Source organism: Hevea brasiliensis, chromosome 1, assembly GCF_030052815.1.
Source record: "Hevea brasiliensis isolate MT/VB/25A 57/8 chromosome 1, ASM3005281v1, whole genome shotgun sequence".
In the NCBI taxonomy this organism is placed as follows: domain Eukaryota; kingdom Viridiplantae; phylum Streptophyta; class Magnoliopsida; order Malpighiales; family Euphorbiaceae; genus Hevea; species Hevea brasiliensis.
Genome location: NC_079493.1, coordinates 612,189 through 625,196, shown reverse-complemented (window position 1 = coordinate 625,196; position 13,008 = coordinate 612,189). Strand labels below are relative to the sequence as shown.

The 13,008-nt window shown below is 34.3% G+C and overlaps 2 protein-coding genes across 5 annotated transcripts; both read right to left on the bottom strand.

Annotated features, from left to right (window-relative positions):
* Positions 1 to 1,748: 1,748 nt before the first annotated feature.
* LOC110662434 (probable calcium-binding protein CML48) lies at positions 1,749 to 4,230 on the bottom strand. Its single transcript, XM_021821393.2, has 5 exons — positions 3,831 to 4,230; positions 3,669 to 3,715; positions 2,153 to 2,328; positions 2,039 to 2,057; positions 1,749 to 1,888 (listed from the first exon to the last, which is right to left on the bottom strand). The coding sequence occupies exons 1-5, from the start codon at positions 4,189 to 4,191 to the stop codon at positions 1,778 to 1,780; spliced, it is 714 nt and encodes a 237-aa protein (XP_021677085.2). The 5' UTR covers positions 4,192 to 4,230; the 3' UTR covers positions 1,749 to 1,777.
* Positions 4,231 to 5,274: 1,044 nt separating this feature from the next.
* LOC110662433 (heterogeneous nuclear ribonucleoprotein Q) lies at positions 5,275 to 11,381 on the bottom strand. 4 transcript variants are annotated; one of them, XM_021821390.2, is made up of 10 exons: positions 11,240 to 11,381; positions 10,186 to 10,201; positions 9,133 to 9,592; positions 8,931 to 9,047; positions 8,537 to 8,677; positions 8,193 to 8,363; positions 7,313 to 7,520; positions 7,039 to 7,214; positions 6,327 to 6,412; positions 5,275 to 5,578 (listed from the first exon to the last, which is right to left on the bottom strand). In XM_021821390.2, the coding sequence occupies exons 3-10, from the start codon at positions 9,556 to 9,558 to the stop codon at positions 5,422 to 5,424; spliced, it is 1,482 nt and encodes a 493-aa protein (XP_021677082.2). In that variant the 5' UTR covers positions 9,559 to 9,592; positions 10,186 to 10,201; positions 11,240 to 11,381; the 3' UTR covers positions 5,275 to 5,421. The 4 variants fall into 4 exon arrangements, with proteins under 4 accessions (XP_021677082.2, XP_057986290.1, XP_021677083.2 ...); XM_058130307.1 differs by having other exon boundaries at positions 9,133 to 9,588; positions 11,240 to 11,344; XM_021821391.2 differs by having other exon boundaries at positions 9,133 to 10,201; positions 11,240 to 11,374.
* Positions 11,382 to 13,008: the final 1,627 nt, after the last annotated feature.

The window sequence follows — 13,008 nt, the reverse complement described above, 5'->3', positions numbered from 1 at the left end:
ATATGCAACATACCAAGACAAATGGTACTGCCAAGGCTCATTACTAATGGCCCTGTGGACGTAGAGCATCCCATTCCTAACCACATTGTTCTCTTTTGCCTTAGAGAGACCATCAACATCCAAAATTATACATGGCCAGAATTCCAAGTCTTAGTCCATCGTATAAAGGCTTATTATATACCCCACATAATCCTACATATGAATGAGATGCATTTTTCTTGATTTTGAGATGGGTTAGAAAGCTTTTCTTGGTTGTAATATTGGCTACATACATTCTATTGATTCAAAGATTAGATATAACATTCAATATTAGATAAATTTGATACTTATCTACAGTTCTGTTCAAAATTTGTTAAATGTGCCCAATAGAGAGTGGGAGATGTAGAATGTAACGGGTTGATTCTGGACGACATCAGGGATGTCTTGGAGTGCATCACTAACGATGTCAGGGAGGAGTTGCCCCCGTGGAAGATCTTCCAACTCGTCAAAGAATTCCATGTCTTCCAACCCGTCATAGATCTCCATTCTTTTTCTTTATTTTCTTGCAATGTGTGTTTGTTTTCCTTCTTTACTTGAACTGATTTCTTGATTTTGCAACCAAACAAAAAACGGTCTACTGTGTATTATTATTGATTGTAATGGTCGTCATATAAATGTGCCTGTGACCAACGACTGATTAGAGTTTATTTAATGTTGCACCAAATAAAATATTCATATTCTCATTATGTTAAAATTTTGTTATCTTATTTATTTTTTGACAAAAAATTTAATTACTATAAAATAATTGTCATAGATAAACAGATTGCTAGTAGTCGACACTTGAATATCTTAAGCTCATTGATCAATATTGGGGTGCATGAATGCGCTTCTTGAATTGATAATCTACTGCATAAACCGTAGAAAGTATATACCTTTTGGAATCATTTAAAGTTCTGAGCATTACATCTTCAAAAGCTTGGTTGTTTTGATGTTTGAGAATTTTAATTAGGATGAGAAATAAAATTGTTTGCAACTGCTACAATCTAAGTCAACATAAAAACAAATGAAGCTTAAAGGCTAATTATTAGGTGCACCCGGTGCACTAAAAAATAGTGCTCCCTCTCTCACAGAAAGTGGGTCCTTCCTATTATATAGGGAGTGGGTCCCACATGATTGTGAGAGAAGGTGTATGTATACCGGGTGCATCTAATAATTCCTCAAGCTTTAAAAGAGCACCAACACTTCCCTTTTATGTTGGGAACTTGGAAAAAGAATCTAAGATAGATTTTAAGAAAATCTAAAATTGACATAGGATATGATCTGTTTGATGTTTCTGTTAGAGTTGTTATTGACAAAAGTACTTTTTCAAATATATTAATTAGAAAGAAATAAAAAAAATTTAAAATTAAATTTGATAAATTTTAATCATTAGAATACTAAAATAATAAGACAATTTTATATAAACTATTTTTTTTTTTCGACAGCATCTAAAACGGTGTGTATAATAATTTTATTACAATTATTGTTCATGGTGTGTGCTCCTATAATTAACGGAAGGTATCTGTTATACATTCAACTTTTATACTGATTAAATTCTCCTCTGCTTAGTTTGAAAACACCACTATAGAAAACATTAGCAAAACAATCTTCATTACACTATAATTCAGCCATATGTGATCAGAAAACAAGCATGGTTGTAAGTTTGAATTGAATACATGAATTGTTCCAAATCAAAGATATAGAATCAAATCAAATAATTGAATGAGATGGATACTAGAAATCAAAGATTCATTTACAACTAATCGTATGATACAAGAAATGGAATGACCATGGACATGAATTCATCATACTTAAATGTTGCCATACCACTGTATCGCAAGTCTTTCTCCTTAAATTTTTCAGTCAAACCCTGTAATCATAGCAATTTCCCATGGCCATTTCAGTAACACAAACAAAATATAAAAGGGTAAAAGTACAAAGGTTTTCTACATGGGCACACTTGCATGATTCTCATGAATAAACTGAAAAGGTAATTTATATACTAGCAGTATGAGCTCACCTTCACAATCATCCCACATCTGCATATTTCACACAGATAAATACAATGGAAATATAATCAGATTCAAAGTCTATTAAAGTAGATGCATATCAGAGTATTACACTGTGAACTTACTCAATGAAACTGTCAAAATTGAGTTCAATGTTTCTGCCACTACCATCATCGTACTTGGAATACAGAACTAGTAGAACAGAAGGAGGAATTGCATACCCAAGCCCATATAGAGCATCTCTAAGTTCAAAAAAATCAATTTTCCCACTCCTGTCTTTATCATATTTCTCAAAGGTTGCCTGCATGTAAAATTACAAGCTGATCTTTAATGGCTAGAAAATATGTGGCGTAATAATAATAATAATAATAATAACTAAACAAAAATCTACTTTTAAAGCATAGTTCTTAGATTGGGAACTTATTAAATCAGACACTGTCTTCCACAAGCTCCCCTAAGAAAATTTTAACCCTACAATTAGAATTGTAAGCCTCACTAAACTTAAAACATCTAGAAGGACATGGCATCTAAACAGCAACTTTTCTAATCCTGATGTTTAACACCATCTCTCTCTCTCTCTCTCTTTTTTTTTTTTTTTTTTTTTTTCTGATTAGTTTTGTATGATATAATAACTCAGAAAAGCTACAGATATAATCAAGCTCCTAATCTTGAGCATTTTGAATAAAATTAACATCCCAAGCTACATGCCAAAAAAGATCAAATGACCCCAGTTCCATACTTCAAAAGGTACAAAGGATCAAAAAAATCATCCCATTCTCTTCTAATCCGTTTCCATATTCCCCTCCCAGAAGATCTGTCCCCAGTTTAATAGTCAAATCATTATGCTCCATCCACCCTACGTTTTTCAGCAATAATCCTCCTCTAAATGTCTGTGTCATAAATTTTGACAAGTACTATTTACCTATAAGAGCTTTATTAATCTCTCCAGACAGGTTGTTTTATCACTCCTAAACTTACAAATATGGTACTTGACCTCTATTATACTGCAATGAAATCCTCTGATTTATCCTACAATCTGCTAAGTAGAAAGCGAGTCTACCCTAAGCGAGTTAGTAGCTTTATTTTCCATCCTACTAATCTCTGCTCAAACTTCTCTATTATAGAATTGGATTTGTCCTTGAACTTGTTTCCAAAAATAAGGCCTATATAGTTTGAGTCAAAGACTGAAATCCAACCTAACAATTCAAAAACTCTCACCAAGAGATTCACATCAACTCACACTTCCTTGAATTTTCAATCCTAGAAACTGCTTCAAGCAAAACAAAGCATAACTTAAGAAAAGGATTTTTAGATATTCCCTATTACAAAATATGTTCATACCATAAGAGAAGATGAGAAATCAATCATATCTTTATCCTTTTTCCGCCATTAAAACAATCCTATTTAGTTAATCTCTAATAAATTTGTATAACACACTCATTCGTCGACTATTTCACCACAGAATCAAAATGAAGTTTTTCTTGTCCATAATTAAAAGAATGAAGAAAATGCCAACATGGTTTCATATAAAATCAACTACAAACAGAATTTTTCTCCTAATTTTTCTTAAATAAATTCAATTTGCACAAAGGAAAATGTGTTATCATTATTTTCAGAAGGAAACAAGATGAGACTACTCACACGCCATTCGCCAAGACAATTCCATAATGCAGCAAATTCATTTGGCCCTGAATTGGAAAAATTTAGCGAAAAATCACTCATTTGAAATTCGCAACAAGAAATTATCCAATCCCATATCAGAAGTAATGAAAATGGAGAAATCCCAAAAGCATGCAACCTTACCGATTCTCAGAGCATCGCGTGGATTCTTAAAGAGAAACATCAGCAATCTAATAGTCCTGATGTTAAACCGCTGGTAACCAGAAGAGAGGGCTTGTTGCAACTCATTCTCATCGATATATCCACTGGAGTCCCTATCCACAGTCTGAAAGCTCCTAATCACATTTGGATTCGTCTCCGGTGGAAAACCAGAGGACCCACCAAAAAATTTACCTTCCTTCCCGTGTTCTGCCATAGAAGAAGGCGGCTGGTGGTGGTGTTGGTGGTGGAGGGTATAGTCACCCGGAGGAGTAGCAGTGAATGCGTGATCCTGCTGGGCATAGGACTCGGGCGCTGGTGGTGCAGAGGGCGCGGAGGAAGCCATTGGATTGGCTGAAACGAGATTTTGAAAATGAGGGGACGTGAATACGTATACTTTTCTTCTATCTTTGCATGCAAGTGATTACAATTTAATTATAAATTAATTATAATTTTATAGATAATTTCATTTAATAATGTCAAATTTTTTGCAAATTGAACTGAATTTAAATTATTATAATCAATTACTTTTATTTGTAAAATTATATATATATATATATATATATATATATATATATATATATATATATATATTCAGAAAAAACTTTTAACTTAAAACCCAATATATACCACTTTGACAATTTAGATATGTCAACTATAATCTTGAATGAAGTCTTGCTGCCCTAAAATGGTCATTGAACACTTTGATCGAATAAGTTCATAGCTTGTTGCCATAAGAGAGCTCTCTCATTTGAAATCCTCATTTAGGTAAACACATGCCCAAAAAAAAAACAACTCACTTGCCCTAACTTAAAATCGCAAATTTTTAAACTAGTGTATATCTTTCACAATTTTTTTTTTCACATGTTGAGTAGAGAGTCAAATTGAGGTCTTACAGTTTAACATATATGCAATCACTAGACATAATTCTTCACTATATATAATTATATATAAAATAGCCGGGAGAACAAAAGCCTTCAATTCCTCAAAGTTACTGATGTTTAACAGCTAATGCTCATTACTAGGTCCGGATACCATCTTCAAATAACGGAACATACAATGTCCTTCACATGGTATTATTCATGGTTACCTCCCAGTTGGGGGGCTTTTATTTGGAACCCTGCTCTCACTAGAAGCCACTTGTACAAATTGCTTATCCCAAAGACTGCCTTTGGAGAAATCAATTACAATTAAGCAGGTCCTCAGAATCTATGCAGAACCTGCATTACATGATGGGACCATCTTCCCTTGGTATTCCCCCACATCTTTTCTCTATTTTGCCTCTGAAAATAAAAATTCCCCACTATTCCACTGCTTTACTGCCCTTCCTTATTTAAGAAGGTTTATCACAGATCCATAAGTTGATTACAGAAGCATTGCGAATGGTATAATTAGGAAGTACAAATTATCAACAAAGACATACAGCAGATGGCACTGAAAACCCAATATCATCTATAATTACAAGCAAACGTAAAATTTCAATGTTATACAAATGTATTGTTGTTATCATAATCAGAACGATGAGACAGGAATGCAGATACTTCTCTCTAGGACCACAACCTTAGAAAATTAGAAATTAATAAGGACGATACCTATGCCCACCATTGCTACCCTCATTGCCTTGTCTAGCCCTACCAGAGTTGCCACCACTTCTGTTTGCACCTCCGCTGCCATTCCTGCTATTATTTCTCTGACGTGAAGATGGGGAGTGTGGTTGTGCTCCAGGCTGCTGCCTACAAGGAAAATGAAATGCAGGAGCTGTAAGCCCTCCGGCACTTGAAACCAAGTCTCACATAATAAGTTGTTCAAAACCCATTTCTTCGCCAGCTTAATGTTCGGTATTGCAGGTATAATCACCATACCAAGCTAAGGAACAGTTAATAGTGCAAATGCTATATTGAGAATGAGTAATACAGGTAGCTAAGGCCCATGTGACCAGTAAAATAAGACCACGGTACAGTGTGCTCCTCAGAACCATGCAAACAGGACATAACTGAAAAGACACATTCTTGTTAATCAACCAAATGACAAACTGAAACAGCAAGAAATCAGACCTTTGACAAATTAAAATAGTTGATCAAATTCATTTTGCTGAAAAATACCAGAGTTTTAGGTTGGCCACTTAGGACACAAAAATTAGTTGAACCAACCAGGAAAATGACAACTCCAAGTTTTTCTTAACTGATAGAATAAGGTTCCATTAACAAGATAATGAGACCACTGAGACACTGAATTCACGTCTGTCAAACTAGATCCACATTGCTGGTTATGCTGATGACCCTTATGTTCTTTTCTTTGGTTATGACCTCTCCATCCCTCCCCCCCTCTCTCTCTCTCCCTCCCCTTCCCTTTGTGTGTGCATATGGAAGTTGATTACATGACTGAGCAGTCACTCAACATGACATTAAACTCTCACCTACCCCTTCAATCCTAAAATCGAAAATGTAAAATATAACAAAGTCAAAGAAGTCTAGTGCTCACAGGACATATCCAATCCGACCATCAGGAAGAAGCATTGGCATCATTGCCATACCAGCAGGTGTTGGTCCCCTTCCATAGATCAATGGCTGCCAAAAATTATAAAAATCTCAGTATCAGTTGAAATCTAGAATTTAAAAAATTGGAAAGGAAGACATGAAACACAAATAATGATTCTTAAAGACAGGAAAACAGTTACCCTAACATCATAGAACTTTTACCAAGGACCTATCCCATAGTATAGTTTCATTAGATCTTTGTGTGCATCAATCAGCAGGTTAGAAGTACAGTATATGATTAGGCAACTTCAAGAATGAAAAATAAGAGAAGGATGGTAGGGTGAACAGGTTCCTGAAATCTGTCTAAGAGAATTGACAGAAATGGTACATCAAGTAAAGTTTCTGATACATGGAATCAGATACGTTCATTTCTGTCAATTCTTTCATTTATATCAACTATCAAGGCATTCTAATGGACTAGTTTTGATCTAGACATGGAAAGCTTACAAAACTAGCCCACAGGGAAAAAACTAGCCCACAGGGAATAAACAAAAAAAAAACAGATACGATTTCAACTACAAATGCAAAGCTTACAGAACTAGAACACTAAAATGCCTTGTAAACCATTAGAAAACATAAAACTCATTGCCAAGTTTGTTAACATCACAGCACAAATACAGTCTTAAATAAACAGACATGAATGCACATCTTCTCACCTGTGCAAAGCCAGCAGAACCATAACCTGCTCCAAGAACACCAAAGGTATTTCCCACCAAACCATATCCAACACCAGCCGGATAACTTGGAAGTAGACGTGACTTTGGTAAATTTGACACTCCAACAGACTTCTGATCTGCCTGAGGTTTTGCAAGAGAACATTCCAAAACTTGGCCTAAAAATTGGAAGGAAACAAACCAATATGAATGAGTAGTTTATTTACATTCAGTTAATAAATGCATGGAAGACAATAGTTCAGAAATCGTTGATCACCATCTAGTTTGTATTTTTCAGTATTTTTCAGTACTTTCATAGCACTAGACCTCTCTGTAAAATGCACAAAACCAATTCTATTCTTCTCCTGGCCAGACTTCGCGGGTGGCAAAACCACTTTTGTAATTTCTCCATGGTGTTCAAATAGCTTCTTCAACTGATCTTGGGTTGTATTCTTTGGTAAATTCTTTACATATATTGCCTTAACCTATGCAAGACAAGCTTGAGGTTAGATAAGCAAATTTATAGTTCAAACAGCAAGGCATCACAATCATATCAAGCAGATAACACCAAACGAATAAAACTAGTTCAAAAAATGGTAAGATTCAACCCATCAAATTGAGGTGACAGTGTTCATCTGATCAATAAAACAGGAGTTAAATCCACCAATCACTGTGTAGCCTTGGTCTTTCACCTTATTGACTCACTACCAGTACCATATTCATAAGTAGCTATTTAATAACACTCTGATTTAAGTTTTTCTTCCCATTTGCGTGACATCATGAAATTATGAAAGAACTTGTCCAGCCATTTAAAAGACTGCTTTAAATTTTTCATTCCCATTTACACGATAACATGTATCCAAATGGGCATTTTGCACCTCAAACAAAAATGATTCTTCTGCACTCATTATAACAAACTAATCAATGGTCAGAAACGAAGGGAAAATCAATATGGATTAAAATTAGAAACCTTTTACAAAACCAGAGGAGAAGCAGAAGTGTTCACTTGCTTATGCAAAAGGTAAGAGTCTTGGGCTTCCAGCCACTAAAGTGAAGATTAAAGTTTTTAAAGCAGTCATTCCTTGCAAGAATGTTGAGGATAAGACTGTCCCAAGACCCCACTTGATAATATAACTAGTTATGACCTTTTTTAATACCTGTGAAGAAGCAGAAGAATCAGCATTTTTCGGATCAGCCCAGCTTACAGTAGGAGCATTATTGCCCAGTCTAAATTTTGGGTTCATCATCTTCTGCCTTGAATACTCAGCACATGCATTATTATAGTAGTCAATGAAAGCAAAGCCCCTGTTATTACTTGTCTTCATATCCTGTGGCCAAATTTCTCAGACAATGAGAACAAGACAGCTTACCACCAATGTATATAAAATAATAATGATGACGATAGGAAAAAAAAATAGAAGATAAAAACCAGTAGACTAAGAATATGAAGGAAAAATAAACAGTTATCTAAAGGAACTAATAACTAAACAGTCATACTAACCTTAACCAATTCCACAGCAGTGACTCCAGGCCCAGCCTCCATCACAACCTTCCTCAAATCTTCCAGTTCCCAGTTTCTGGGAACATTGCCAAGGAATAGCCGATGCTTTGATTGAGATGTTGAACATTTAATTCTTTTACCCTGAGAGAGAAATGAGAGAATTAATGCAATGGCATTCAGCAAAAGGAGCCGAAAACTTACAAATTTGAGGATAAGGATAAAACAATCCATGAAAAAACAAAGAACGGCAAATGCAAGTCTTAAGAGCATTCTTAGTTTTGGTCTTCCCCTAAATTTTTGCTTATGCATGACACCTAGCCTTTAAGTTATGCAATGTCATCAGCTCATATGGAGAATTTGCAGCATAGATATGGAACATAAAATGGATGTGAACCTTGAATTCAGTATTATTCAGCTTATCAATGGCTTTAGAGGCCAAATCAACATTTCTAAAGGTCACAAATGCAAAGCCTTTGTTCTCATTTGAATCTTTGCCTTTCATCATTCGAACCTGTTATCACAAACAGAAATGCTAACATTATTCACCTTCTCAAGAATATGAAAGTGTATGCTCGATAAGTAGAAGTAGAGCTTACCTCTGTGACTTCTCCAACAGACTCACAAAACCCCCTCAAATCCTCTTCAGAAGCATTGTGAGGAATGCCACCTATGTATACTTCAGAACCATGAGGAGGACGGGCAAGAAGTTCAGCACGTTTTTTCCTCTCATCCTCACCTTCAAGCTCTGTGATATTACCTGTGACGCTTTTTTGGGCATTAGATCGATCACCATTATCATTGCCCCCCTCCTCCTCCTCTTCTTCCTCCTCTTCTTCCACCTCCACCACTTCTTCCTCTTCTATTTCTTCCACCTCCTCTACTTCTTCATACTCTACCTCTTCGTCCATCACCTCCTCAAGATCATCTTCTCCATCTAGATCAACCCTCTCATCAGACTCAATTGAGTTTTCAGGTTTGACTGGTTCAGAAGCTGCTGAAGCATTTCCCTTTGCCCTTGGCATCTTATGTATCTAAGTAAACAAGCTTGCAGGCTAACTGTGGAGAAGGCACAGGGGCCAGAAGAATTCATGGGAAGAAGTATACACATATTGAAAGGAGGAAACAAAGTCAAAGGCAAAAGGAGTTTCAGAACATGATTCTTAATTTGATGAGATAAGACTCAAGGTGGTCACAATGTGAAAGTCTTCTAAGGACTAATGATATTATCAGCAGTACAAACAGAGAAAGGCAAAAAGAGATTTCCGAATTATAATTATGAGGCTAATGATGGTGTGGTGGTGCAAAAATATCAAGAAATGAACTTCTTGAAATTAGCTCACGACTTATATCAAAAAAAGGGAGGCAAATTTAAGCATTACACAGGACAGGGCACATCCATCACAAAAATGAGAAAAGAAAGGGAGCAGTACGTAGTAAGAACTAATATATTAGTTTACAGATAATATAATAAAAAAAGGCGATAATCATCATGTTTCAAGATAATCTCAGGTGACACAACATTATAAGTCCCCATGAATCTTTTACAAATTTTTAGATAAAAAAGGAAGGGTCTGGTGCAACAAAAAGGAGAAGCAAGCCATAATAAGATCCAATTTCACAAAACAATGCGAGTTCCAAACTAAACATACCAATCTGTGTGCCTCCCTGCAACAAATTGACAAATAAAGACTGAGATCAAGATGGACATTATAAGTATATTTTCAAAGCCATTACAAAGTATTAGAATTTAGGAGAACACTTCATACAATATTTACAAAGTCAAAAGAATCAATAATTTTCAATGAATCACATGGAAAATATTCTAAAAAATTTTTTGCCATTTTTTTGCTGCAAAGCAATAATAGTTTGTTGACGCTAAGTTTCTGACAAGAATATAAAAATCACTGAAAAAATTGCAATGAAAAATAACCAGCTTGAACAACACCAAGAAGCACAAGCCACAACAGTTGATACGAATAGTATAGGTTAGTCCCACGCCAGTAAAAATACTAACGAAGTGAAACCCTATCACTAATTCAGTACAAACTCAATTTGCCTTCAAACCTCCATCCTAGACCAAATAAAGGTGAGTAACAGCAAATTGTCAGATTTTAAATATTGAGCTTACATATTTCTGTTCACGCAAATGCAAATCACACCTTGTGCCTGTTAAGCCACAGGGGACCATTCCAATTTCCACCCATTTGCCGCAACATTTTACATTTGTGAGGTTTACATAGATCACAAATCTTACTTTAAGCGTGACAGGAACAACAAATCTTTAAGTACGTAGAATCTGACCCAATTAGAAATTTAACTAATCTCACTAATCAAGTTACTCAGATAACCAAACAGACTCCAATTACCCTATAAGGAGTTTGAATTGGAGGTTCCATAGCTTGGTGCAATGCTTAAAAGTCTTAACCATTCTTGGCATGAGCACCGTCATTCCAAATCAACAGAAACTTGCTTTAATAAATGATTCCAACCCACAAAATAAAAATAATTACGTAATGAAAACCGTAAGAAATCGACAATTAACAAGCTAAAATTATAGAGTTCTCTTTAATTTAAGGAAAAAGGTTCTAGATCAGCCAATAAAATCAACAAAAACAGCGAAATCTAAGGCAGCAGGCAGCCACATTTCGAAGTAAGAGCATAAGCAGAGAGAGAGAGAGAGAGAGAGAGAGAGAGAGAGAGTACCGGAGAAGCTAATCGCGAGGATTGATAGAAAAGTTGAGAAGAGAATCGATTGAGAAATTATAACCCTAAGCAGCTCGGCTTTTGGCCCATTGCATGTTACATTACCTTAATATAATAATGATAATAATAATTATGAGTTATGAGTCTCATTTTGAAAATTTCATTTCAGGGCCGAACCCGCGGTTTGGGTTCATTGGTTCAAGGAGACCAGTCGAACCACAAAATCTTCTACTTCAATTTCAATCTAAATTCGATTTAATTTAATTTTAATTAAATCTAATCATTTAAATTTTTTTAAATTTTAAATAGAAAAATTCAATTTTAGTCCAACAACTAATTTCAGTTTCATTCAAAGTTATTATTTCAGTAATAGATTAAACTCATTTAATCATAAATCAAAACCAAACCATGCCAATTACAGTGTATAATTTTTATTTTTGGTTTGAAGTCTACTTTAAGAATTCGAATTGAATCAAACTTTAGTATTATTTTGGTTTGATTCTTCAATGTTTTAATTTAAATCTGACTCTACAATAATTTTAATTCTTTAAACAAATAATTTTATGCAGTTACTATAATGAAAAGTCATATCTAAATTAATATTTAAATTTTAGAATTAATTATTAATATAAAATATTATATAATATATCTTTTAACTATTTCTTAATTATATAATATTTAATTATAAAATATATATATATATATATATATAATTAATAGTTAAAAATATTATATAATGTATTAATATATTTTAATTAAAAATTATAAGGTGATTTAATACATTTATAATTGAAATTATTAAAGAAAATGAAGAGGGTAAAAGAGATATTTTTTAAATTTATTTTACATTTTTAAATAAAATTTAAAATATGTAATTTTATATTAAATAGTAATTTTTTTCCCCTCATTCCTTTATTCTCTCCCTTAAATAGAAGGAGTGGGTAAGTTTATTTTATTTTTCCTTATCTAAATAAGAAAAAAGAAAACATTCCACTGATTTTTTTTCCTTTATTATTTTCTTCCCTCTGCTATTTTCCTTCAATCCAAACGGAAAGAGTTAAGGACACACAAGCACGTTATTTAACAAAATCATACTAAGTTGCTAACCTGATTTAGGGTAAAAGAAAGACTTTTAATTTCACTAAATTGAATTCAATAGAGTAAATATAAGAATAAGCTCAATAAGAAAAATAAGAATTTGTTTAACATTATCATTAAAACTGTTATGTAAAAATTACCTCTTTAAATATATTACTAAAGGGTTGTCACGACCTAACTTATGGGCCGGACCGGCACTAGGACCTGAACCAGCCTAAAGCCCCCGAGGCCCGTAGTAAGCCTAACTATTCACTTAACCCAACTCTAAGGCCCATTTGGGCCCAATTTCAAGAAATCAACCGGACAAAGTCCGGCCATAAAATGGACCTTTCAACGGGGAGTTTTTAACTCACCCGACCTGTAAACACAATAAATACTCAATTGGGGAGCTCAGCTCACCCTCTACATACTCATCAGCATAAAAATAAATGGGAGCTCAGCTCCCTCATCCAATCCATCAAACATGCATAGAATATTAAGTTTACAGGTCCAAAATAATAATTTAGTTTACAAACCCATATCAAATAAACATTTATAACACATGCGGAAATTCTAGAAATTTATAGAATTACACAAGCATGAATAAATAACCTGCGAGGGAGAAAGCAGGTTAACCTCAAAAATATCCTCCTGTGGTCTAGAAAAATATTGAACAGGAGTGAGCGTTCGAC